The sequence below is a fragment of the Colletotrichum gloeosporioides genome (assembly GCF_011800055.1).
Source record: "Colletotrichum gloeosporioides strain Lc1 chromosome Unknown consensus_95, whole genome shotgun sequence".
NCBI lineage: Eukaryota > Fungi > Ascomycota > Sordariomycetes > Glomerellales > Glomerellaceae > Colletotrichum > Colletotrichum gloeosporioides.
In genome coordinates, this window is record NW_025544740.1 from 172,399 (window position 1) to 196,044 (window position 23,646).

The window sequence follows — 23,646 nt, forward strand, 5'->3', positions numbered from 1 at the left end:
TGCCAATTGTTTCAATTTCCCGCATGTGGCCAACTTAACACAGAACCTTCAGCATGAGCAAGTGCTTGCGTAGTCACACAAATGTTCCACGACGTTCCCGAATCAAAGATTGTGATTCGTCCAACCGGTACATCAGCCTGGACGCCTGACTACGGCGCGCCCGTTCGGAGTCATTCAGGTGCATCACAACGTAAGCTCTTCAGTTGTCAAGCGCTCCGACAGATGCACCTCAGGCAGCAGCTGCCAGTCTACTGCAGTTGCCCTGATCTGATCAAAAAGCTGATTACTATACGAAGCCTTGTTAGGTAAGAACTTGTATAGTTTTCAAGAAGCACAAGCAGCTCTGAAAGTCGATCAGTCACACGTCCTCCATTCTGCAATGACCTTGCAACCAATTGTTCTCGCAAACCTGCTGACCATGAGAAATAAGCTTGGATTTTTGAGATCCTTCTTTCAAAGAGACACTCCAGCAAGAATGAACGACGAGGGCTGATAATGGCGGGGGGCTGCTGCACGTGTAAGGGACGTGTCGAGGCAAAGACGAGCCACAGGGCAATTTGCTGGGAAGATGGATACGGCCGGAAATACTGTATAAACCCGAGGCCGATACGTTGAATCAATGTGCAGGAAACAGCGAGTAGGAGCGATCGATGGGTGAAGCCTCCATCAGGTCTTCGGTTTCGGTAATAAGGTTTGATGTTTCAATCGCCCGAATGCTTCCTCAGGATGCGTCGAGCTGTACTCGATGAGATTTCAAAAGGGAAGAAAGAAAGAGAATTCATGAGAGAAAACCGTTACACAGGGAGATGAAGCCTATAAAAGGGCAACATGACTGTCATACATACACGATCCTCAGTCCCTCACAGCGTGCAACCTAGCTCCTCTCATGCCAGTCGTTTATTAAGTATCTTGTCTCTTCCGCTTACGATCGTTTTGGTGACCGGTGGCAACCACGGCATAGGTATCAAAGTCGCCAAGATGTTGCCAGCCGAGAATTTAGCCGACCATGTAGTCATTACTGGGCGGCGAAAAGATGCGATTGAGGAAGCTGCCCAAGAGCTTCAACTTAAAGGAAACTCTGTCGAGCCGCTAGTTCTTGATTTAACCTCAGATACGTCCATTCATGAAGCAGTGGCTTACCTGTCCAACAAGTACGGCTTCCTCGATGTCTTGATCAAGAATGCAGGCATCAGCGGCAACTCGCCAATGGGACCATGGGCGCGCAACGAGTGGCTGAAGGTGATCGACACCAATGTATTTGGCACCTTCGCCGTGACCGACAGCTTCCTCCCGTTTCCTCCCACTGCTGGCTAAGTTGACAAAGACCAAGCGGATTGTATTTGTGTCGTCAGAACTCGATAGCCTCGCATTGAAGACCGAATTATCAAAGGCATTCGTGCTTCCGTACAAGGTATACGCCGCCAGCAATACAGCGCTGAACATGATGGCTGTCAATCTTGCCGCGCAGTATGCACAGGATCTCACATGGAAAACCAACCTTGTCGAGGCGATTGCGGGACCAGATTTCCCGACTTTCAAGGACCTCAAAGCGCCGCAGCGGGTGCTGTGAGCGTCTGCCGCTTAGCTATCTTGGGACCTGATTGGAAGACGGGGACGTTTTCGAATTGTGAGTGAACCATCTCATGGTGAATATTAGGAATCTAGTCGTTCAATACAAGATGAGCCGGTGGCCGTCACTCAATGGGCAAATGAGAAAAGGCGGTGTCTGTTTCGCAAATTATCCCCAGATGATCTTCAAATGCAAGAGTACGTGTAGCCATTTTCGCCGCACTCATGATATCAATTACTCTGTCTTGGATGTTTACATTGACATTCCTCTAGCTTCAAGTTGTTGTCCTTTGACTTTCTGTCGTTTACACACACTGTGCTGGTGTGAATCGGGATCAAGGTCTCATACACAGCCAGACAATTCAGGCCTGTACCGAGATGAACGTCACACAGATTCTGTGTTGAAACTAGTGGTTCAGTCACAAGATCTCCATGATGTTTCTACTTCATATCACGTCAGCCGTTCCGCATTCAGCGTGATAGAGATATGGATTAACTATAACACATACAAGGTCAGTACACCGACCGGTAAAAGATAAAACCTAGGACACCTTCAGAAGGTCAGGTTTGAGTCATCCAGATATAAACGAGACACCTCCCACCGGACGTGATGCGCCGTTTGATTGTCATTTTAGATACCGAGAGCTTTTTCATAGTACCATAAGAAGGAATAAATAACGAGGGATGAGTCAAATATCTTGTACTAAGAACATATTACCCATTCTCGAGGCCTCGAGTAGAAGATGACAGAGACATCTTAGACCACGCAAAAAGTCTGTCACCCTCTCGCGTGTAGATTTGACCGAGATTGGCAGCAGTTATCTGTCAATCGACAATACAGTCCCCTTCCATTAGTGTTTGCGTCCGCTTTGCATATAAGTATCAAGTCACCCAATAACAGGTTGCCGGCTAGCCAGCGGACATCGTCGATTTTCTCCGATCAATTGCCACAACCGCCAATGGCCCCGCCAGACACTCCATCAGTGTCCTTACCCGAACCTCTCGAATCTGCAAATCAACAAGACAAGAAAGACCACTTTTCGGAACTGATGCCTGTAGAATTTGGGGGCCTTGAGCTCTCTGGGCCTGTCAAGGGTACCCCTGGTCATGGCCAGCAATTCCTGAATGTCACAACTGGTGATAACAGTAATTGCTCAACCCACGTTCAATCGCAAGAGCGTAGAGAGAGTCTCGTCTGTGGCATCAGGAAACCATCGTTCTGGTTGGGTTTACTCTGCTTGGCGCTCTTGGCCGGTGTTGTGGCTGCATCCGCCATTGCAGGATCAAAAGCGAAGGATCTGGGCCTAATGGAGCAGAGTTACAAAGAGTACGGCCCCCATGTTGACTAATCTGACACCGATGTTTACGGTTGATACGCAGGCTCCAAGCTTCAGTGTCTTCGCCATGTTCACCCCTTTCAACAAGCGGAAACATAAGCTGCATTCCAGTGCCCAAGCAAGCTACACCAGTACCAGGAGAGGCCTTACCGAATTGTACAACGCTCACTCCTCGCGAATACAAAATACCAGACTTGAATATTACGTTCATACGCAAATGCTCGACCGACTATCCAGAACATGACATTGGCCAAGTGTCGCTCACAACAATGGAGGATTGTATGAATCTCTGCGCGGCATTCAAAATTTCTGTGCAAAGCGCGTCGGGGCCCTGCATTGGTGTCGCCTGAAAAACCAGTGGAAAAAGTTCAGATAGGCAGGGAGAGGATTATAACTTTTGCTACTTGAAGTCTAAGAAAGATCGCAGAGTTAAAGGGGGCGGCGTTCCGACCATTGAGTCGGCTTGGATAAAAGGGGCAGAGAAGAACAAAGTATAATAGGCGACTGCGTGTAGCTTTTGTAAAGAACACCTCAACCTCTTTCGGAAATGAACATCCTATATTTTCCCAATTTTTAGATTATCGATTTTCCCTCGCTGAATCTTTCGGATTAAGACCGGGTTCGACGGGTTAGGAAACACCTGGACATGTTGTTAATAATCGTGTGGTCAATGAACAGGACAGCGATCAGGCTTATCTCACCTGGTTCTCGAAGTGCACACTCTTGTGCCTTCCTTGGCCCTCTGGATTCTTGATATCATAGTTCAGAAGGATGAAGGCAACGATGAGCTTGATTTCGATATCGGCGAGAAATCGGCCGGGGCAAGCTGTCTTTCCGTAACCCCATCCCAACATATCTTTGCGAGCACTGACGTAGTGATGCTTGGCACTGGTCTCCTCATCCTCGTGACGCTTCCTCAGAAATCTGTATCCATCAAAGTTGGTTGCGTCTTCGTAGAAGTCGGTATCGCGGTGGATTGCAAAGGTGGGGAATTCTAGCTTGGTGCCCTTGGGAATGAATGTGCCATCTGATAAGGTGACATCTCTTGTTGCGCGTCGTTGCAGGGTAGCTGGAAACTTCAGTTAGTATTTGTCAATCGGGAAAACGTGAGCTTCCATACTCAGATTAGGTGAGTTTAGACGATGGGCTTCACGGATGAAGCTGTCAAGCCTGTGCATATCCCACAGAGCTGCCTTTGAGAGAACACCGTCAAACTTGCGCAGAGTATTAACAACCTCCTGCCTCAGCTCCGGAACATACTCGGGATGAGAAGAGAGTTCGAACAGAGTTTGTGTCAAAACGGCGGACGTAGTGTGAATGCCTCCAACTGCGAGATTCATCTGCTCCTTGAGGTGCATGTCGATGATCGACGAAGAGGTTCCGGCTGCCTTGCGCGACATATGATACAAGACACTCGTCGGCTGTGGTTCGGTTGATCCTTGGTTCTCTCTCTTGTTGAAGTTCCCAATGGCCTCCACTAAAATTGAGCGCCCGTCACTCAATTGTCGTTGAATCTCTGAGTATTCCGGCAGAAATCTGTGAACCAACGGTCTCATGAAGCCAGGCCAGAATTTCAGCTGATGAGCATATAATATGCCAGACTGGACATACTCCGTAGTTAGGGTAATCCATGTATCGTTGTGTGGTGCCTTGTTGTCAATCATAACTCTGGCGGTGAGAGTACCGAGCATGCGAAGCATCTTGGGATATATGTTCACCGGAGTCCAGTCTGTGAAGTATCAAACGTCAGAAAAAGCGTGCTTTACCAGAAATAGTAAGGCATTACCTTTGTTGTCTCCTAGAGCATCAGGAATGTAGCCTTGGATAAGTTCAGTGAACTCAGGAATGAACTTTGCTGTGTGAGTGTGACCATTAGCACATGCTGGCGTCATAAATCTCCATGCAAAGCCACTCACGCAGGTGGGGAATGATTTCTTTCTTGAAGGTAGTTAGAGAGAACTCCTTCAGCCCTCCCATGTAGGTGTAGTCGATAAGCAAATCCTAAATAGATTAATCTATCAGTCTTGCCTATTTGGATTTACCACAGCCACGCCACTTACATGATCAAGGGAGTTGTGGAAGCTCAACCCAGGCTCTTTGGAAATCTCTTCCACATACTGATGAGGGAATACAAGCTTAACGCCTGAAATTTGCTTGTAAGCCACACCGATTTTCAACTGCTTCACGGATATACACACCATCGGCAGTGTCGACACCGAAGATACGGTCTTTGAACTAAGGCAATCATTAGCTCAACCTTCCAAACCGGCAATTGCCTCCTACCTGCTCATATCCCTTCTGAACAATTCCTGGGGCATCAAAGCTGTATTGAGCTTTCCGTTTTTTGGCGTCTTTCACATCGAATCCTACGAGAGGAACGTTGGGTGTCTTCGGCATAGAGTTGCGGAAGGCTACCAGGGCGGCAACTCCGCAAAGGATTACCCAGGCCCAGACTGCTGGCGTAGCCGCCACGAAATCAGCCATGGAATGGTAGAAGGTTGAGATTGACATTTCAAAAGTCAGCTAAGTGTTGGAACTCATGGAAGATGCCGTGATCCTTAACATGGATTCTTTTCCTTTTAATCAAGTTTACATGGAGGATCATCGTGTCATTGACGACATGACAATTTTTCTCCTTTGGCGCAGCAACCTACTCTGTCGCAGAATTCTCATCGCCACCCCGGAGTCCGCAACTCGCCGTGACAATTACAGATCGTGAATCCCTCATTGGTGGGCAAGACCCTGGTTTCGATGACAATGCGGCCACCCTGGCCGGATGATCGACCACTTCTAACGGGAACGGAAGATCAACGAGCCAAGACACAATGCTAAATCTCCGGCCAGATTCCCGCGTGCAAGGGTGAGCAATTTCCATGGATGCGGTGTCAGCTTGTGAGTTCCGATTTCCGGAATCCGAAATCCGGGTGGGGCAACCGGAAAGGCCGGCGACACGAAGTTTAGCTTGGGCCATCAAAACTCACGGAAACAGATGGCTTCATTTTGACCGAGATGTATGAACTAGTTCATTCAAGCCGAGTGGGATGGAGGCCGATGAGAACTTTGAGTCATGAGATGTCAAATCTCGTCATTCTAAGTGTGGAACATGTGACCTCATCAAGCCCGTGTACTAGGCATCCCTCTCTACGCAAATGTCATCTTCAAGAAGTCAACCCAAACGCGACTGTTCTGCTTGAAACCAGAGTAATCAACAGATTTCACCAAAATGACTGAGCACACGCCTCTGCGAGTCGTCATAATTGGAGGCGGCATAGCCGGCCTTGCAGCGGCTCGAGTTCTCCGCGAGCAACATGATGTCACCGTCTACGAGCGCAACGCGTCCGACACAGCTGAGGCTGGAGCAGCCGTTGGTCTTGGACCTAACGGCACAAAGATGGCAAAGTCTTTGGGACTTACCAAGGAGTCTCTGAAGGCTGTTGTGTCAAGCGGCTTTCGCACTTTCGACCAAACTGGAGCTTTACTCAAAGAATCCCGAATGGACTGTGCCAAGGCTTTTGGTTCAGAATGGTGGATGGTTCACCGGCAGGATTTGAAAGACGCGCTTTTTGAGGCTGCGACCGGCGAGGGATTGGAATGGCCTGGGAAGCCAGCAAAGATCGTTCTTCAGTCACGTGTTGAAAATGTTGACCCTGAAAATGGTTTGATCCAGCTGGGGGACGGATCGATAGTTGAAGCTGACTTGATAATCGGTATGAATCACTCTCGCATTGTTTTATAGAGACTAACATGACTCGAAAAGGTGCTGATGGCATCCACTCAAAGACACGGGCAGCTGTTGTCGGGCTGGAACATCCACCGCCAGTGCCAGCCAACATCTCACTGTACCGTTTCACAGTTCCTCTCTCCCAGGTAACGGAACTTCTTGGAGAAATACCAGATGCTTTGAAGTCTGAAGAGGGAACATTCTTGGCCTCATTCATCGCGGCAGATGGGTCTAACAGGAATGCTGTGATCTATCCGTGCAGAAACAGAGAAATCATGAATTTCGCCTGTGCTGTCCCGGACTCTATTCTTAAACAACAAAGTCAAGAGTCATGGACTCAAAATGGCGACCTTGAAGAGATGATTCGCCATTTTGAAGACTTTCCGCCATGGTTGCACACCATAATGAGGTAAGAAAACAGCCAATTCTTCACTCTACACTGCAACCATGCGTCACGTGCTGACTTATGCGACCTTGAAGGAGTCTGTCAACTGTCAAGCTTTATCAGTTAAGAGACGCTGATCCTCTTCCTTCTTACACAAGAGGGCACGTGGCACTTATCGGAGATGCCGCTCATCCTATGGTACCTTACCAGGGTCAAGGTGCAAATCAAGCACTTGAGGATGCTGAAGCCTTTAGACTTTTCTTGCGACCAGGTCTTACGTCAAATGACCTCGCTGGGTTATTGAAGACATGGGATAGTGCGAGGCGACCGAGAGCTTCTCAAGTTCAACTGAACTCAAGGGTTGCAGCTGCCAAGGTTTCACCCGAAGTCATCTTGCAGAGAATGAGATTCAACTGGACGTATGATGGAATCGAGGAGTTACTCAAGTCCAAGGATCATTAAGTGCCATAAATTGTTGTGACAGCAGTTAGGTCTGTAATGTACTGGAATTACAGGGTCTGCAGATACGTCACAACCTTGTTTGTTCTTATACGTTGCAAACTGACTGGGCTTGGGACCAAGTCAATTAACGATTTCACTGGGGAGATTATTTGACTTTTGAGATCTTGTGATTAGATAAGTAGTCCTCTCTCACGTGGTGACTTTAGAACGTTGGTCGTTATTGTCGAAATCTCTGCCTAAGATGTTGTTCTAAAGCAGTCGGCCTACGAATATGTTCCAACGACACAGTATCCTTCATCTTCCAAAGCCCCTGATCAGCTATGAGTGCAGCCGTTTGAGGTAGATATTCAAAGTATCTTGCCCTGCCCTTCTCCCTGCGCTTGCCAGCGACCTCGTTCGCTAGATCCACCAAGTCACCCTGGCGCCTTACTTCGACATAGGTTCCAGTTGCTTCCTCGTATATCAACGCTAGGTCCTCGATGGTGTGCTCCCCGGATCGTATCCTGAAGAAACCTCCCTTGCCTTCCCTGACGCCCTCTCCGTTTAGGAGGATCTCGATGGTCCAAGCCGCTGCATCATCCTGCTCTGTCCAAGAGTGAAGCTGCTTGTTTCCATCTCCCCAATACTTCATGACGGGTATGTCTCCGGTAATATCAAATCCGCCGGGTCCGTATGGAGTGTATAGCAAGTCCGCAAACACCCCTGTAAAGATGTACACCGGGTTGATGGGGCTTGTCATTGCCGCTTGTTGCTCAAAAGCGATGTGCGAGTCGTAGTGCTCGAATTCTCCAAACTTGATTCTCGTCCAGTCATTGTTCCAAGAGGAAGCGATGAATATTTTGACCTTCGCACGCTCGGCAGCGCGCAGGAGTAAAAGATTCGCATCGAGGTCGAGCACAGGATTCGGTGTGTAAGCACAAATGACAGCATCAACTCCTGTGACGGCTGCGTCTAAGGCCGGAATGTCGTAGTAGTTCTGGCTTGTGACGAAAGACTCCAGATCCCGACGAAGGTCCGTCTCCAGTTTCGTGGGGTCACGGCCCAAACCCCGAACTGACAAGCCGCGCGCCCTAGCAGCTCTCGCCAAACGACGCCCTAGGCTGCCGGTGATTCCCGCAATGAGAACGACCATGACGAAACAGTCTGGCCTGAAAATGAGAGTGGCGCGCGACTTCGAAAGACTTCAACTCTGGACAAACCGACTTTCGACATAAATAGCTCCTCATTTGGTGAGGTCATCGGTTTCGCAGACGTGGATGGATGTGAGAACAACATCGGCATGGAACTCTCTCGGTGACCGCTCGGGCACTGTTGTTGTTGTCGGCGATCACAACGCAGAACTTTTCTGAGTCAAATTCTGCAAAAAAAAAACAGCGTCTTTGGTACATCAAATGGCCGTTTAGCTGTCCGAAACTCAACTATGCTGATAAAACGGTGCTGGCGATTTTCGTTGTGCACCCTCTGTTGCTCGATATGCGCCGTGGTTTCCGCGGAGCCCGCGGGCTTTGGATCCTTGGGCTTGCGGACGTGTGCTTTTTATCGCTTTCGTGTGGTCCGGCTTTGTTGAGTAATCGTCGTACCAGTTGGCTACCTAATGTACGAATTACGGTCGATTGACTTAGGCGAAAAGTGCCCCTTTGCATACGGGTACGAATAAGTCGTAATTCTCGGGTTTTCCAGTAATATCTCAGGCCCTTGACACAATTGAGACCCAGCTTGGCATTTAAAGACTCCACGACGCGACCCCTTCAGAGATTATGGCTTCGGTTTCGGTATCGGGAACCAAGTTCCGGCTCCCACACTGGGAGGTCGGCGATTTTAGCGGCCGTCGGACGGGACCTTTCGCCGATCGTCCCATGGCTTGTTCCAATGAGCAGAGAATCTCAAAACCAAGAACCGTCTTGTCAACAACGTAGACTGTTATTTTAGCGCGATCCCACGTGTGTTCGATCCCATTCGGCAAGACAACTATCGAGTTTATTCACACTGCGCTGCCAACAGGGCGCCATGTCACCCCGAGTGTAATGGAGCTTCACCCTTGCCATGCATGTACTGTTCATTAACCCGCTGCCGCAGATGTCTAGAAATCATCGAGACTATTAGGTGTCGTTTTCTCACACCTCGTAGAACACCTTAACATGAATCGAAACGCGCTGGCGGGCGCACAGAACCTCACTTCGACAAGACCAAAGACTTGGCAAGGGTGTGGAAGCACGGACATGCTGCCGGAGCATCCCCCGAAGAGATCCACTTGGACCACTGGATGGGGTCCAGCACCTCGCGGAGCTCCGCGGCCACTATGGGATCGGAGAATCGGTCTTTACACGGGAAAACATTTAAGTACAACACCAGGCGATGCTTTTTTTTTTTACTCTATAATCGTGAATGATCCTCTCTTTACCGGCCAAAAGCCGAATTTCCAGACATTGATACGCCAACAGAAGCGCTTCAATGCCCATAATGAGCCCGCTTGGGCAAGCTAGCGTCCCGCGCCAATTTGGAGCTAGGTCGCTCTGTCGTGATTACATCACCATTGAAACATGTGTTCATCCGATGTCATCGAGAGGGGTTGCTTGAGCTGCTAGCACACCTACTCTCTACTGCTATTTCGGACTTCTCATCTTCAAGGATTTGTGCAAATGAGCAGTTTAAATCATCATGTCCGAGATTCAAGACTTCAAAGTTGATATTCCGCGGGAAGAGGTTGACCGGCTGCGACGCAAGCTCAAGGACACACGACTACCAGGTCGACCAGTTGTTCCTGATGCTGGTAAAAACTACGGTAAAATCACTGCATATGTGAACATTGAACTTAAGCCTGACTGACTATGACTCCTAGGGCCTGAGTATGGCTGGGCTGAGAATCTGTACAATGCCTGGACCAACGATTTCGACTGGTATGAAGTCCAGGAAGAGATGAACAGGGTTCCACACCACATCACCACCATCGAAGACTTGAATATCCACTTCGTTCATGCCAAGTCGGACAATGCCAACGCGATTCCCCTCCTCACCATCCACGGCTGGCCTGGCTCGTTCTGGGAATTTAGCCAGGTCTGGGAGCCGCTCACACGCCCGAGCAACCCTGACGAACAGGCCTTCCATGTGGTCTCACCTAGCATGCCTGGCTTCTGCTGGTCGTCTTGGCCACCACGCGCTGGCTGGAAGCTTCAGGACAACGCGCGGGTCTTCGACAAGCTGATGAAAAAGTTGGGATACGACGAGTACATGGTTCAGTGCGGCGATTGGGGATCCTTTGTAGGTCGTGAATTGGGGGCCAAATACACCGACTCTTGCAAGCTCGTGCATCTCAACTTCGCCCCGAGCCCGATGCCTGAGGGCGTGGAATACTCTGAGCGAGAGAAGAAAGTAGCGGAGAGAAATGAGGATTGGCTCAAGAACCACATGGGCTATGCGGTTTGCATGAGAAGCCGAGTGAGTATTTGCAATGCAGGCCCTTTTCCATCGAGCTCCTAAAGCTCATTCTAACGCATGCATCTTAGCCTCATACCATCGGAATTGCATTGCACGACAACCCGATGGGTATCCTGATGTGGGTTGGCGAGAAGTACAACGAAGCAGCCAACCCTGAGAACCAGAAGAAGCCCTTCTGGACGAAGGCGATCCTAACGACGGCATCGCTGTACTTCTTCACCGGATGCATCCTTCCCTCGACCTTGCCTTACTTCGAGAGTCCGACTCATGACAAGTTCCCCGAGTTTGCACTCAAAGAAGAAAACCGGATCAAGGTTCCCTTTGGATACACTTCGTTCTTGTGGGACACCGAACCAGGTTCGAAGCGCGCTGTGGAAAGAACCGGCAACCTAGTTTTCTACAAAGGTGAGTAAAAAGAACAGGTCAGAAAGGCTATCATCTGGTTCTCTAACTATTCGCAGAACGCGATGATGCTGGCCACTTCGCTGCTCTGGAGCATCCTGAGGGTCTCATGCAGGACGTCCGGGAGCTGGCCTCGAAAGCCTGGCCTAACAAACCAGAGACAGAGTCGGTTAGTGGGGGCTTCAGGCCTTCTCGCAGGCTGGTAGACTCCCGGGTTCGACCTGAATATCTGCCTTGAGCGATGGTGCATGTTCATACTGATTTCTGGACCATGAAGAATGTCGGAACTTAGCTGAGATTAAAACAGCACCGAAACCAACGACAAAAATGCGTTTTTCTAGTCATCTCGCTTTTCTCAGAACACCTGGTTGTAACGTGTGGCGTTTCTTTTCAGTGCCCCAACCTCTGTACTCGGCAGCATCAACGCGGCTTTAGTTATTCCCGTGGCCACTAGCCCAGCCTGTTTTGTCTGTGAGGAACCTACTGAGACATCTGGGCTTGCCATACGTCATGAAATTTAAGCCAGTTGAGATAGGAATACACGCATTGCAAGACAGCCACAGAATTATCGGCCTGGGTCTCTTGAAAGTATCTATAAAAAGATAAATTGGTCAACTTTCAGCCGTCAATTTGATGTCTTTGGAACGCCATTGAGGGGCGGTAAAATCGCAAAGCTGTAGCAGACCTAGCATAGCCAAGCTCTGTGCCTCTCAATCCTTTGGCAGCTCTAGGCTGCCACAGTGCTGCCTGCAGACCCCTGAAGCTACACTCACGACTAAGTGGGGGCTGCCTTCTCATATATCAAGCCAGCTGAACTGCACTTCTGCGGATGACAGTGAGGTCGAGTTTCTTCTCCTTGTTTACACCTATCACAGCAATCACACCATGGAACTGAACGATTTCCCGACGGAGGTTCTGGGTCTCATCCTTCGATCGCTCTTCGACGAGAAGGGTGAATACGGCGAACTCACGTATGGCTACCATGACATCGCCAACGCCCGATTGGTGTGCCGGAAATGGAACACGCTTGCGACACCTCATCTCTTCGAGACAATCACACTCGTACACCATGATGCCCCGGAAGCCGACTTTGACGAAGACGAAGATGTAGAAGAAGCAGACAGCAGCGAATTCCGAATCTGGAACAAGATGGTCGACAACGACACCATCCGCAACGTGGCTCAGTGTGCGGTGATCAGGAGTGCCCCCGAAGATTTGGCAAACGACGGTGACTGGGAGATCTGGGAGGACTGGAAGAACAAGGGCGAGTTCCCACGATTCACTAATGCTGTGGCCCGCATCACTGAGTTGAAGAATTTGCGAATGTTGCATCTGCGCTTCTCCGACAAATGCCGAGGGGAAACGACAGACTCTAGGGGTTGGGATGATGGGTGGGAGGATGGCGTTGAGCCTCTTGGTGCTCGATTCGCAACTCTCAAGACGGTCTTCAACGCGATGGCAACCCGGGCTAAGGATTCAGATGCTACCAAGATCCGATGGCTGAGACTGGAGAACGTGCAAAATACTTCGCTTGAAAGCCTGGTTGCGCCGGCAATGGCAGACACCGTCAAACACATCAATCGACTGGATCTCCTGGTTCTGGAGGAATGCAACGAACACGGTCCCGACCACGACCTTAACTGCAAGGAGCGGTGGCTATTTGAACCTCACCTACAAAAGGAGATCTTGCCCAAATTTTCCGACTCTCTGACGACATTGACTCTTGGGTTTCAAGAGTACTGGGGAACTGCGCCTGGTCACTTTGATGGCAAGGGACTGCAATTCCCGCGTCTCAAGACGCTCAACCTCGTCAACTTTGTCATTTCTCACCATGACCACTTCGACTGGGTCTTGGCACAGACCTCCTTGACAACGCTGCGGTTGTTGAACTGCCGCATTGCCTCTCACCTGCGTATCTATGACGAACTACTGACTACGTCGGGCACGCCTACGCATGATTGGGAGCGATGCCCGGATGGCGCATTTGGTTTCACGTACAACGACGACCGTGTTTACACGTTCTCAGGGAGGTGGGAAACCATTTTCAACGGCATCCACACAAAGCTCACGAATCTCACCGACTTCTACTTCAATACTGTACAGTACTTGAATCACCCTTTCAGACGTTTGGAAAACATGGATGACATGAAAAACCGTTTGTTCCCCAACCGTTACATTGTCTTGGATGCTGGCCTCCTCCCTAGCCCGTGGATTGAGTCTTCTGAGGTCGACGGCAAGATGGAATTTGGGAATAACGACCCTACTCCAGTTGCGCCAGACAGCACGGATAACCGCTATATTACGAAATGCGAGCTTAATGTTGGGAAGGAGTTATCAATGTATGATTTTCGAGCGTTTGACTCGTTGATCAGAGCCACGTGGAACAGGAAGAATGGCTGGGATTGGTGGTCAAGAAAAAGCTCTCCACCGATCACTAGACCAACTGCAAAGCCACGTCCAGCGTTTGTGTTCGGTGCCTAAGTTCAGTAGGTTGGATTGCAAGGTACAGCAATAGTTGAATACAAGACTGTTTGTATTGATGAAGATCAAAGCGCTATGAAGATGCCTCATATATGACTTCCTCCACTAGTTAATGTCTGGCCACAACCCTATTTAGCTGTACCAAACAATGTTGGCCGGACCAGACGACAGGCCGAGGTGGGCAACAGCTGCTGCAGTCGTGGATGAGCCACTAGCATCAATCTTCCATACTTCCAGGAAGTTCGAGCCGCTGTCCGTGATGCCAAAGTAGTCCTCGCTGAACTTGGCAGGGGAAACTGCGTTGGCGGAACCACCGCTGTTCGTGGTGGGGATGAGGAAGAGCTGCTCGGCGATGGCGCCGGTGGAGCTGTCGAGGGCAAAGGCCGAGACGTATCCCGGGATACCAACAGTGCGGGATCGCGTGGCAGCGATGAGGTACTTGGGCGCGGTGGCGCTCGAATTGCTGCTGGGAACGGAGAACATGACCTCGTCGGCCCAGTAAGAGGAAGAGTTGGTGTATCCTGTGTTGGGATTAGCAAGCTTGTTCAGCAAAACCAAAGTGGATGAAACATACCGTCGGGCAGCAGAGGGTAGGTGGTGTTGGTGAAGGTCAGCTTGCCAGTAGTCGCGTCACGCTTGTAGGAAGCGATCGTGCTGGCCGCCTCGTAGACGACGTAGACCCAGCCTCCGTTGGGGTGAACAGCGAGATGGCGGGGATCAGAGCCCTCGGCAGCAGCAAGGTACTGAACCTCGGTGACTTCACCGGTGGTGTTGTCGTAGGAGTGAACCCAGACAGCGTTGCCCATGTCGTCGGCCGAGTAGATGAAGTCGTTGTTGGGGCTCATATCGGTTCCGTGGACGCCGGCGGCGCTGTCGTAAGTGACGTTCGCAGTAGCCTCCTGGAGGACACCATTGTCGTCGACTGTGATGGCCAAGGAAGAGCATCCGCCTCCGTAGGGGGTACCGAAGACGGTGTAGGGGGCGTCGGTGGACGAGGTGATGAAGTTGGCGTTGGAGCCTGCTGGGGGTCAGCTCAGGTTCTGGCGTCAAGTTCAAGACTGGACTCACAGTTTGACGATAAGCTAACGTTGCTAGCGTACTCCAAGCCAAGGTCGTCGGTGATAGTGTAGCTCTGGAAGTAACCTGTAGTACCGACGTAGAGGTTCTTCAGGCGGGACTAGACAAGTTGTTAGCCGTGCCGCTACACCAACATATGGAGCACCAGCTTACATCAAGATGGATCCACTTTGATCCCGATGACGCATCGGTGGTGATGTTGTTAACGAGGGTGAGAGAGGAGGTCTCATCGTCGAACTCGACGCCGACGATGGTGCTGCCTGAGAAGAAACCAGAGTAGAAGTAGTGAGTGTCAGCCAGAGCCGGGACGGCAGCCGCGGCCAGAGTCAGTAACGTAAACGAGCGCATGTTGATGTGTCTGGGGAGTTGGGATGAACAGGTCGGTCATGATCATCTGGGCATCTTGGCAACAAGCGAGATATATACAGAATCTGTCAAGATGTTTCTACCGTCGAAATGATGATTGCCGAGGGCTTCACACCGGGACAATCACTATCCCACATCACGGCGTAACTCAGCCCCATAGAATTAAGGGATGTTGCGCGGCTCAATAAGGTATACCAAGCTTTCCTACTTGGGGTGTACAAGTCTACCAGTCGGAAGATCCTTGTGGAGAACGCCCCTTTATTGTAAAGAAACAGAAACTAGAAGAAAAACATAGCAACAGGAAACATCCGCCTCCGCGTACAGCGCCTCCGCGTACAGCAGTAAAGGAGGCGCGTCCAGCCAACTAGACCGCCAAGAATAGACCAAGGTGTGGCTTCTCCCATGGTGACGAAATTCAAGGGGATTGGCCTATGATGGGGTTACGCTGCCTACTGACAGGCGCACGCGTAATCAGGATCTTCGCCCAATCTGATTGCAGTAAGGGGCCGGTAGGCATCCCACAATTCGGGCAGGGTAAACAGGTCGTCCCGCCGCTAGGAAATGCTTGTTTCAATCTAAGTGGCACTGCACGGCGTCGTCTGCGGTGGGCAATTCGTCAATTTCTTAGAGTTTTTGTTCCGGGGTGCCGCCCACATTCCGCAGCGGTCGGCCGGGGCGGATGGCACGGAGCTATCCCTTCGGGCCATTCGTCACGGTCATGCCGACTCCCGTCCGCTGCGCCTGATGGAGACAAAAGACAGCAGAGAAAAAAGAGAATGGCGAACAAAATCTACTTTAAGACGAAAGATCTTCCCGAAAACATCTGCATTCTGTGCCATAGCCACCATGTATGTTACCCAGGGTGCATGGCCCTCTGGATCCTCTAGAAGCTGGAAAGCTCAAACCAACTGTGCTTAAAGAACATCTTCTTGGCAACAGGTACCATTGAAGAAGCTTGATACAACAGTGGATATGAATTAGATAGAGGATACGTGGTACTGGACAGGTAAAACTTGCGTCCAATAGCTCTGGCCCAACCCCTGAAGCGACCCTAATTCACCACAAAGTATTGAACATACAAACAGCGGTCCACCATGTAACCATGGCACCACATGCTACTCTCGGGATCCCGTTCGCCTTCGCAGCTCCTGTCGCTGTGGTGCCTGTTGCAGAGGACGAGCTTGTCGTTGAAGTTGAGATGCCTTTGGCGGAGGATGTCGAGGTGCTTTCCGCGGAGGATGTTGGCCTCGCGAGAATCAATGTCGAATTTGTCACAACCGGGCATTGCGGAGCTCTTGTCTCCACCGCATCCTGCGCTTTGTGTACCAGTATGACTGGTTGAGTGGTGATCAAGGCATCCGGGTACGCTGTAGAGCCTGTCGAAGCAACATCTCCTACTGTGGTCGGATACGTAGTCTCAGTCCACGTGGTCCATGAAAACTCTTCAGTTGTTATCATCCTACCATGGTAGGTGTATGTAACGTTGACCTTTGTAGCAGCGGCAGGGCGGAGGATTACAGAACAGGCAGTATTTGCGGTGTACAGGCTCCTGGGTACTTCGGAATAGCAGCCAGGGCCGAACGGCTGTGCTGTGTAGCCGCTGTGTGACGTACATCAATCAGTCATACTGTCCAGACGATGAGACTCAGAACGAGTTTGGGCACTGCAAAAGAGACAAGTTATGGGAAAGCGCAATTCACTCACCATGGACAGCACCAAATTCCGGTTTCTCCAGGCTCGAGAGCAGACATGACCATATTGGGGACGGGGTTTATGTAGGGGGTCATCTGAGACAAAGTTTGGGTCTCGGTAGAGCTTGCAGTCTTGGTGATCGTTAGGGTCGGGTCGGCAAAGACGCCGCTTAGGTCGTACGAGGTGGTATCGTATCTGATGGCCGTTCCGGCAGGAGTCCATGCGGATGGGCAAGCAAGTCCTGGTGAGTGGTAAAGAACAAGACTGCTTGCAGCTGTGTCCGTGCCGTTGAAGAGTAGATCGATAAGCACACCAAGGACGTCGGGTGCACATTCATCGTAGGGGCCCGGATCTTCCAGAGCGCAGTTTTCTTGCCAAACCCCCCGACCAACATCAACGCCATTGCCAAGCTGGACAGTGACTGGTCTGGTGGCGCATGATGGTGGAGCGGTCCAAGTTGTTGTCACAGGGCCGGCATTCAAAAGAATACCGCCTTGAACGGTTGACGAAGGCATCGCCGCGGTAGAGTTGGGTGACCTGTTCAGCAAAGCTTCGAGAGGGGAAACATCCGTGGTTCAAACAAACGCGGTCATGATTTTCTGCCTCGACAGAGCACCCCTACTTAAAGGCTCTGAGTGAGGTTGTTGACTTTGCTGGCCGAAGGGACTGCTCAGTGCTGAAATGCTGAGATGCGGCACAGTCCACTCATGTTCGACCTGTAGGGCTTAGCCTGAATATCAGGGAGGCCCTCGATTGCTGAACGTGCTAAGCGAGTGCTGCACGCTATGCTTAAGTTGGTTATTGAGACGTCACTGGCTCTGCGTCACTTGAATTCCAAGGAAGTTGCCTATGAGACCTCACACCAATTGATTCCTACTGTGTCTTTGCACTAGACAAGGTAGGAAACACTGCGCACTTCGTATTGGTCAGCGTTCGAAAAGGTCAGCACCAAGTCGTCATGGTCTCATTTGATATTATCCTCAAGCGCCCAGTTCAGACGACCCGGATCGACTCGGGGCAATCGTCTGACATTGCGCCTCGGTTGCTTTCGCTGTGAACTCGAAACACTCAGTCGTCGGGCGTCTGCATTGTTTCGGTCCAGTCTCACGGGGAACTTTTGAGTCCATCCTTACTCGCCTCACGGTATCTACGAAATGGGTTTGCCCCTTATCATCACGGCATGCACCTCGACGGGTGGAAAGCATTTGATGTGCGTCGTGATAGGCCGATGCTGACATCACGTGTGATACCCCCGCCTCTGTCAACAGAGTACACGTCTCACCGCTTGCAAAATGTCGCAGTCTGGAGCCTCACCGTTGGACAGTAGGTCTGGAGCTTGAAGATGACTAGATCGACTGAAGATTTGGTTTACGATCTTATGCAGTTCGCTATGCAGTATGGAACAGAGAGTGTTTAAAAAGCACTTGGGCAAGTGCACCCACGTGCGCGAAGCCACAACTTACCTCGAAATTCTTAGCTATGCTGTAAGCCGGACGCAACCTGCCGCAGAATTTCCCGTTGATGCATGTCCAAAGACTGACTTTCTCTTTTAACACAGGGTGGACACAACGAAATCTTTAGGGGCACTCTTTCTGATGACCAATTAACGAGATTCTTTCGCGCAGAGGTTGGTGTCTCTTGCCGTTCACAGCTACTTAACTTTCCCGATATACACTCCATAAAGTTGGGAATACACGTCTGCTAACGTTTAGAGATATTATTAGGACGAATTCGACCCAAGTTCTCGCGTTGGCGATAAGCAACCATCAAGCAGCCTTCGCTTTGTGTGAGTGGGCTCAAGCCTGTCCATCAATCATTGACGCTGATTCGCGGGATACTCTCGCTATGTAGGTTGCAAATCGGTGCAAAAGACCCGGAAACATTCACTCCCTTGACTCTTTCATTACATCCCAGCCTCTTCGAGTCGATGCTTAGAGACATGAGGCTACCTCTACAGGCTGTGGAGCTAACGAGCATTGTTGGGCATCTTTTTTGGCATCGCTATACCATGCTGGATGGAGATGATCCCCATCTTCGTAAGCGTTTTGTCCTATGATACACTGCTGCAATTTTGATGCTATATTGACAGCATATTTCGCAGAAATCATCTGCGGCAAGCACGATATACGCAAACAAGGTACGAGAAGAGGCTGGCAATTGATCTTCTCCTACTCCTTCAAACGACGAGAAGTCACGGCATTTGTGAAAGGAACCCCGACGTCTGTCATTTCAGAAAGCATTGATGACCTCGAAAATTGCGTCAATGAGGCCTCACATCCTCTTTTGTTCCCAGTCATAATTCCTTCCCATCTCATCTCCATGCAGACCGAACTTAGTCAACGAGAGGCCCGCGACTGGATCAAACGACTGGAACGCGCTATCCGTATGGATGAAGCCACCACAAGACTCAGTTATTCTAAGGACGGCATGATTGATCTCAGGGCCATGGCAAGCGATCTAACGGAGTGCCACGTACAGGTCTTACTTAACCGCCCGGGCCCATACTTCAAGATACTCGGTGCGATGGATGACGCCATGCAATCGTTTTGGACTAATATCCCGACCAATGAAAAGACGGAAGACATGAAAAGGCTTCACTTCAGTTTTCAAGATCGTTTGAGCCTGCAAAGAGCTCGGCTCGTCGGTCTTGATAGCTATGCCTCCGTTTCGATTGAACGTCTGGACATCCAAAGGACCATGGTCAGTCCTCATAACTGAGAATGCTTGGGCTGTTAGCTGACAGGATGCTCATAATCAGGTTTCATTCATAACTGCTGAAATCGCCCAGAAGGACTCAAAACTCAACCTCAAGATTGCCGGCGATCAAAGGCAGCTGGCAAACGACAGCAAGAGCGATAGCAAGACCATGAAAGCATTATCACTGCTGGGGGCAACATTCCTGCCAGGCACTTTCCTGGCATCCATTTTCAGTATGACCTTCTTTGACTTTCAAGAAGGTAAGATAATCCAAGGCCAGTTACGACTCATGCAATTGGCATCGGACGCTAATGATGAAGTCACAGGATCTTCCCTGTCACCGAAGATATGGATCTACTTTGCTTTCACAATTCCCTTGACGGCGTTGGTTCTATTCGGTTGGTTCTTGTGGGAATACAACAGGAAGCAACCGAAAGTAAGTCGCTCGTTAATTTCTGACATAAGAAGAACCGATACCGAGTTGGCCATCTTGTCAGAGCTGAGGCAGGCATGATCGCTAGATAGAACTGTCAACGCATCACAGTAGGTTGGACACGATATTTTAGCTTCTTTCTAAACGCCAGCTCGCTTCGCGACTGCATTGAAGATCAGTGTCACCCTAAGACTGTTATATTCTTTTGTAGATAGACTATGAATCCAGACATGACTTTGTCGCCTGACGTCGCTATGAACTCCCTATGACTAAGTCAAGAATCGTCAGGTTGGGGCCAGTCCATGCCTTTCTACCACGGATCAACCAAAGAGCAACTGCTAGCAGTAACACAAGTACCATAACTGGGCCACAGTAGTTCATGTTCTCAGCGGTGACGGGGATGGTCGATGGGAACGGCAAGAACACTATGACGTAGAGGGTATAAGTCAATGCAAAAGCATTGATATACAAACCGAATGGGCCGAGATTCCATTCTCCAAGTTCCACGCCTCCAACCTTGGACACGCGAGCGTATATCATGCTGCTAATTGCGATGGCATAGCTGATGTATAGAGCCATGGACGACAACGAGGTAATTGCGCCAAATGCGACGTAACTAGAGCTGCCAATGTTGAGCAGACATAGAGCACAGACAATTAAAACGGTGACGATGATAGCCCGGACAGGTACGCGGTGCTTTGGGTTGACATAGGCGAGGTATGCCGGCATTCCGCCATCTCTCGACCAAGCCCATGTAAGACGGGAGACCGAGGCGATGTTGGCGAGGTTTACGCTGAAGGAAACGACGAAAAGACCTATGATCATTGCCGTTGTAGCCCCTTTTGATCCGGTGGTAGTCAGGAGAATGGCGAGGATAGGGGAGGAGGCGTTGAGGGCATCATCGACAGAACCCACGGAGACCAAGATGACACAGACCATGATGAAGCCCAAGCAACCGTTCATGAAAATGGACCAGAACATAGCGCGAGGGACGGCCGACTTGGCCTTGCGAGTCTCTTCACTCATGTGGATTGCACTGTCAAATCCTGAAGCACCTGTCAGTTCAACTTCCTCAAGACCGTGTACAAGGAACTTTACCAGTGAAACTCCAAACGCAGGTTAACATTCCCAGGTTCCATGCAACGTAGTTGTCCGTCCAACCAGACGCGAAATTGGTTTCGAGGAAAAAGCTGCTGTCATGTCGGGTGCCCATAACAGACAAGACAACGACGAAGACAACAAAGAGACAGACGTGGAGCACACCAGCGACGAGCTCGACCCAGGGGATGACCTTGAAGCAGTACGTGTTCATCAGCCCCTGCATGACGCACATGGCAATGACGAGCACTGATGTGTGCCAGCCGCCAGGAACGTAGTTCTCGTGATTGAGTTGGATCATAGATTCCAGCAGTATTATAGTGACGTTCGCAATCCCGGCTAGTAGTGAGACGTAGCCAAACCACGTCGACCATCCTTGGATCCAAGTGGCAAACCTCTTCACTCTCGCCGGCGCCAGATGATATGTCCAGTGGTACTGGGCCCCAGCAACCGGCTGGATAGAAGCCATTTCACCGAGTGAGGCCGCCTGGGATATAGCGCCGAAGAAAACGATGATGAAGCTGAAGATGAATGTCTGTGGGCCTCCGTTATACAAGGCGAAGTACATGTTCCTAAATAGTTCAGCCACGTCCAAAACTCGTTGAGTGGGTAAGACCTACGTGCACATGCCCTCCCATAAGGCCATGTATGTTAGGGAGAAGGCGAACAGCTGCGAGAATGAAAACACCCTCCGCGTTCTCGTCTGATTGTACACATCGGATCCATGCTTCGACTCGGTCGTATTGATCTTGGTTGCGTCCTTGCCGGTCGGCTGCATCTCGATGCCTTCCGTTGAAGACATGTTGAGTGAGTGACGTTCAGCAAACCAGATCCGAGTGTTGGGCTGGAAGAAAAAGTGTGTCAGACAGAGGTCGGTCAATCTCTGAGGCCTGGAGTTGCGAACCCTTTTCTGGGATGACAGGATCGGGCCGGGATAGCATGGGCGGACGAGAAAACTCAAACCAACTGCTGCGCCGTTCGCAGATAAATATCGCTGATGATTGAATGCAAGGGGGGCTGCAAGTCTGAGACCCAGCTACGTGCAGCATTGCAGAAGGGTTTGTCGAACCGGCGGAGGTGGTCCGAAGGCGAAGCCATTAATCGAACGACAGTAGTGCAGAAGCCAGCAAAGACCAATGACAGCAGTTCATCTATCACTTGTCTCCAATCATACGTTTTTTCTCAGTCTGCCGGCATCGGTCCTTCTCAAGCCTCTCAGGCTTCTCAGCCGATTGATTCATCTCTCGACGGGTAGTCATCCCCGCTAAGTGTAGCCTTGGTTGTGGGCTTCGGGCTGGGGGGTTACATGCGGGGGCAACCTTCTCATCTTCTCACGGGCCACGCCGGCTTGCCGAGACCCATCCTGATCATCGCCTTCGAAGGACCCTGGATCGCCGGGAACAAGGAGACTGCACCGCGAGCGAGATTCTCATTTCAGATCATCTGTTTGACACGATTCACCAGCTCAGATGCGCGACTAAAGATTTCCGCAATCGCTGAGGCAGCATGAACTAGCACCATGCCGATGCATGTTTTCTCTTGCATAGCCGAGGGAATGCCACGACTCGTTCCTCACTGGAAACATAGCGATTTTTGAATATACCTCATCCAAGCAGGAGGTTGGCACGAGCCGACTCTTGAAAGCGCATCGGCCGCTCTAACGACTTACAACACGCTGGATCTGCGAAGGCACGACATTATCAAGTGCGAAGGCAAGCATATTTGTCGTGCTGTAGATCATAGAAGCTGTCTGCCGATGGTGCCGGGCCAAGACTATGACCGAAATGAAGAAGCCCTGTTCCAACAGCTGTTGTTTGTTTCTCCAACTCCACCTGCGTACATATCTTCATCATTCTTCGACCCACTCGGGAAACTTCTTCTTCAACCTTGTCGAATACAAATGGTACAGAACCGAAATTTCAGATGGCATGGTTTACGTGTCCAACACTTGAACTTCCGCTCCCAAGATCATGGGCAACCTGCCTGTAAGGAGAGTTAAAATAAGTCATCCAAACAAGCAGATCGGATCGAAGAAAGTCAGAGTGAGACCTGACCAGACAATCCGTACAACCCTTGTCAGGACATGAAGGAACCCTGGCGTGGTTTCTCCCACTGTTGTGGAACTTTCCACTAAACGAATCATCCATCCCCTCGGGACGGCGAACAGAGTTCGTATGGTACCGGGATGCAGAAGCCTTACGATCCATGGGGCACACTTATCTCGATTCGTGTCGAAAACTCTCTCCGATAGCTCAGTAGAAACGTCTCAAGGCACCATCAGTAGCCGGCCTTGCAGCTACTCTGATCCTATGCTGTAATCTGCCCAACAATCACAAGCTGGGGACACCTTGTAGCCAGCACATCTCCCGGAGTAAACTGTCCACTGTTCAAAGTTTAATGGGCAGAAATTTCGTCCCAATATCTGCACCACCGGCGATGAACTTTATGACAAAGATTCCAGGTGGGGGCGGTGGAAACTGAGAGGGAATTC

At 50.4% G+C, this 23,646-nt stretch overlaps 9 protein-coding genes and 1 pseudogene across 10 annotated transcripts; 5 read left to right on the forward strand and 5 right to left on the reverse strand.

Annotated features, from left to right (window-relative positions):
• Positions 1-828: 828 nt before the first annotated feature.
• Positions 829-1,570, forward strand: GCG54_00013191 (3alpha-hydroxy bile acid-CoA-ester 3-dehydrogenase 1/3; the record flags this gene model as incomplete). The annotated part of the gene is made up of 2 exons (XM_045413050.1): positions 829-1,272; positions 1,325-1,570. The coding sequence occupies 2 exons, from the start codon at positions 829-831 to the stop codon at positions 1,568-1,570; spliced, it is 690 nt and encodes a 229-aa protein (XP_045257611.1).
• A 1,892-nt stretch (positions 1,571-3,462) lies between these two features.
• On the reverse strand, positions 3,463-5,417 carry GCG54_00013192 (Cytochrome P450 monooxygenase 2; the record flags this gene model as incomplete). The annotated part of the gene is made up of 8 exons (XM_045413051.1): positions 3,463-3,546; positions 3,608-3,975; positions 4,027-4,635; positions 4,693-4,761; positions 4,823-4,907; positions 4,967-5,049; positions 5,105-5,141; positions 5,190-5,417. The coding sequence occupies 8 exons, from the start codon at positions 5,415-5,417 to the stop codon at positions 3,463-3,465; spliced, it is 1,563 nt and encodes a 520-aa protein (XP_045257612.1).
• Positions 5,418-6,129: 712 nt separating this feature from the next.
• Positions 6,130-7,474, forward strand: GCG54_00013193 (6-hydroxynicotinate 3-monooxygenase; the record flags this gene model as incomplete). Its single annotated transcript, XM_045413052.1, has 3 exons — positions 6,130-6,613; positions 6,664-7,036; positions 7,108-7,474. The coding sequence occupies 3 exons, from the start codon at positions 6,130-6,132 to the stop codon at positions 7,472-7,474; spliced, it is 1,224 nt and encodes a 407-aa protein (XP_045257613.1).
• Positions 7,475-7,691: 217 nt separating this feature from the next.
• GCG54_00013194 (uncharacterized protein) lies at positions 7,692-8,606 on the reverse strand (the record flags this gene model as incomplete). Its single annotated transcript, XM_045413053.1, has 1 exon — positions 7,692-8,606. One exon carries the CDS (start codon positions 8,604-8,606, stop codon positions 7,692-7,694), a length of 915 nt encoding a protein of 304 aa, XP_045257614.1.
• Positions 8,607-10,132: 1,526 nt separating this feature from the next.
• On the forward strand, positions 10,133-11,549 carry GCG54_00013195 (Epoxide hydrolase 1; the record flags this gene model as incomplete). Its single annotated transcript, XM_045413054.1, has 4 exons — positions 10,133-10,256; positions 10,314-10,909; positions 10,978-11,314; positions 11,371-11,549. The coding sequence occupies 4 exons, from the start codon at positions 10,133-10,135 to the stop codon at positions 11,547-11,549; spliced, it is 1,236 nt and encodes a 411-aa protein (XP_045257615.1).
• Positions 11,550-12,196: 647 nt separating this feature from the next.
• Positions 12,197-13,792, forward strand: GCG54_00013196 (uncharacterized protein; the record flags this gene model as incomplete). The annotated part of the gene is made up of 1 exon (XM_045413055.1): positions 12,197-13,792. The coding sequence occupies one exon, from the start codon at positions 12,197-12,199 to the stop codon at positions 13,790-13,792; it is 1,596 nt and encodes a 531-aa protein (XP_045257616.1).
• A 132-nt stretch (positions 13,793-13,924) lies between these two features.
• Positions 13,925-15,217, reverse strand: GCG54_00013197 (uncharacterized protein; the record flags this gene model as incomplete). Its single annotated transcript, XM_045413056.1, has 4 exons — positions 13,925-14,313; positions 14,367-14,810; positions 14,861-14,969; positions 15,023-15,217. The coding sequence occupies 4 exons, from the start codon at positions 15,215-15,217 to the stop codon at positions 13,925-13,927; spliced, it is 1,137 nt and encodes a 378-aa protein (XP_045257617.1).
• Positions 15,218-16,286: 1,069 nt separating this feature from the next.
• Positions 16,287-17,442, reverse strand: GCG54_00013198 (uncharacterized protein; the record flags this gene model as incomplete). Its single annotated transcript, XM_045413057.1, has 3 exons — positions 16,287-16,546; positions 16,699-16,835; positions 16,940-17,442. 3 exons carry the CDS (start codon positions 17,440-17,442, stop codon positions 16,287-16,289), a joined length of 900 nt encoding a protein of 299 aa, XP_045257618.1.
• An 882-nt stretch (positions 17,443-18,324) lies between these two features.
• Positions 18,325-20,138, forward strand: GCG54_00013199 (annotated as a pseudogene). The gene is made up of 4 exons: positions 18,325-18,411; positions 18,702-19,627; positions 19,671-19,884; positions 19,951-20,138. Coding segments are annotated over exons 1-4 (1,415 nt in total).
• A 171-nt stretch (positions 20,139-20,309) lies between these two features.
• On the reverse strand, positions 20,310-21,957 carry GCG54_00013200 (7-keto 8-aminopelargonic acid transporter; the record flags this gene model as incomplete). Its single annotated transcript, XM_045413058.1, has 3 exons — positions 20,310-21,103; positions 21,156-21,727; positions 21,776-21,957. The coding sequence occupies 3 exons, from the start codon at positions 21,955-21,957 to the stop codon at positions 20,310-20,312; spliced, it is 1,548 nt and encodes a 515-aa protein (XP_045257619.1).
• Between the last annotated feature and the right edge of the window lie 1,689 nt (positions 21,958-23,646).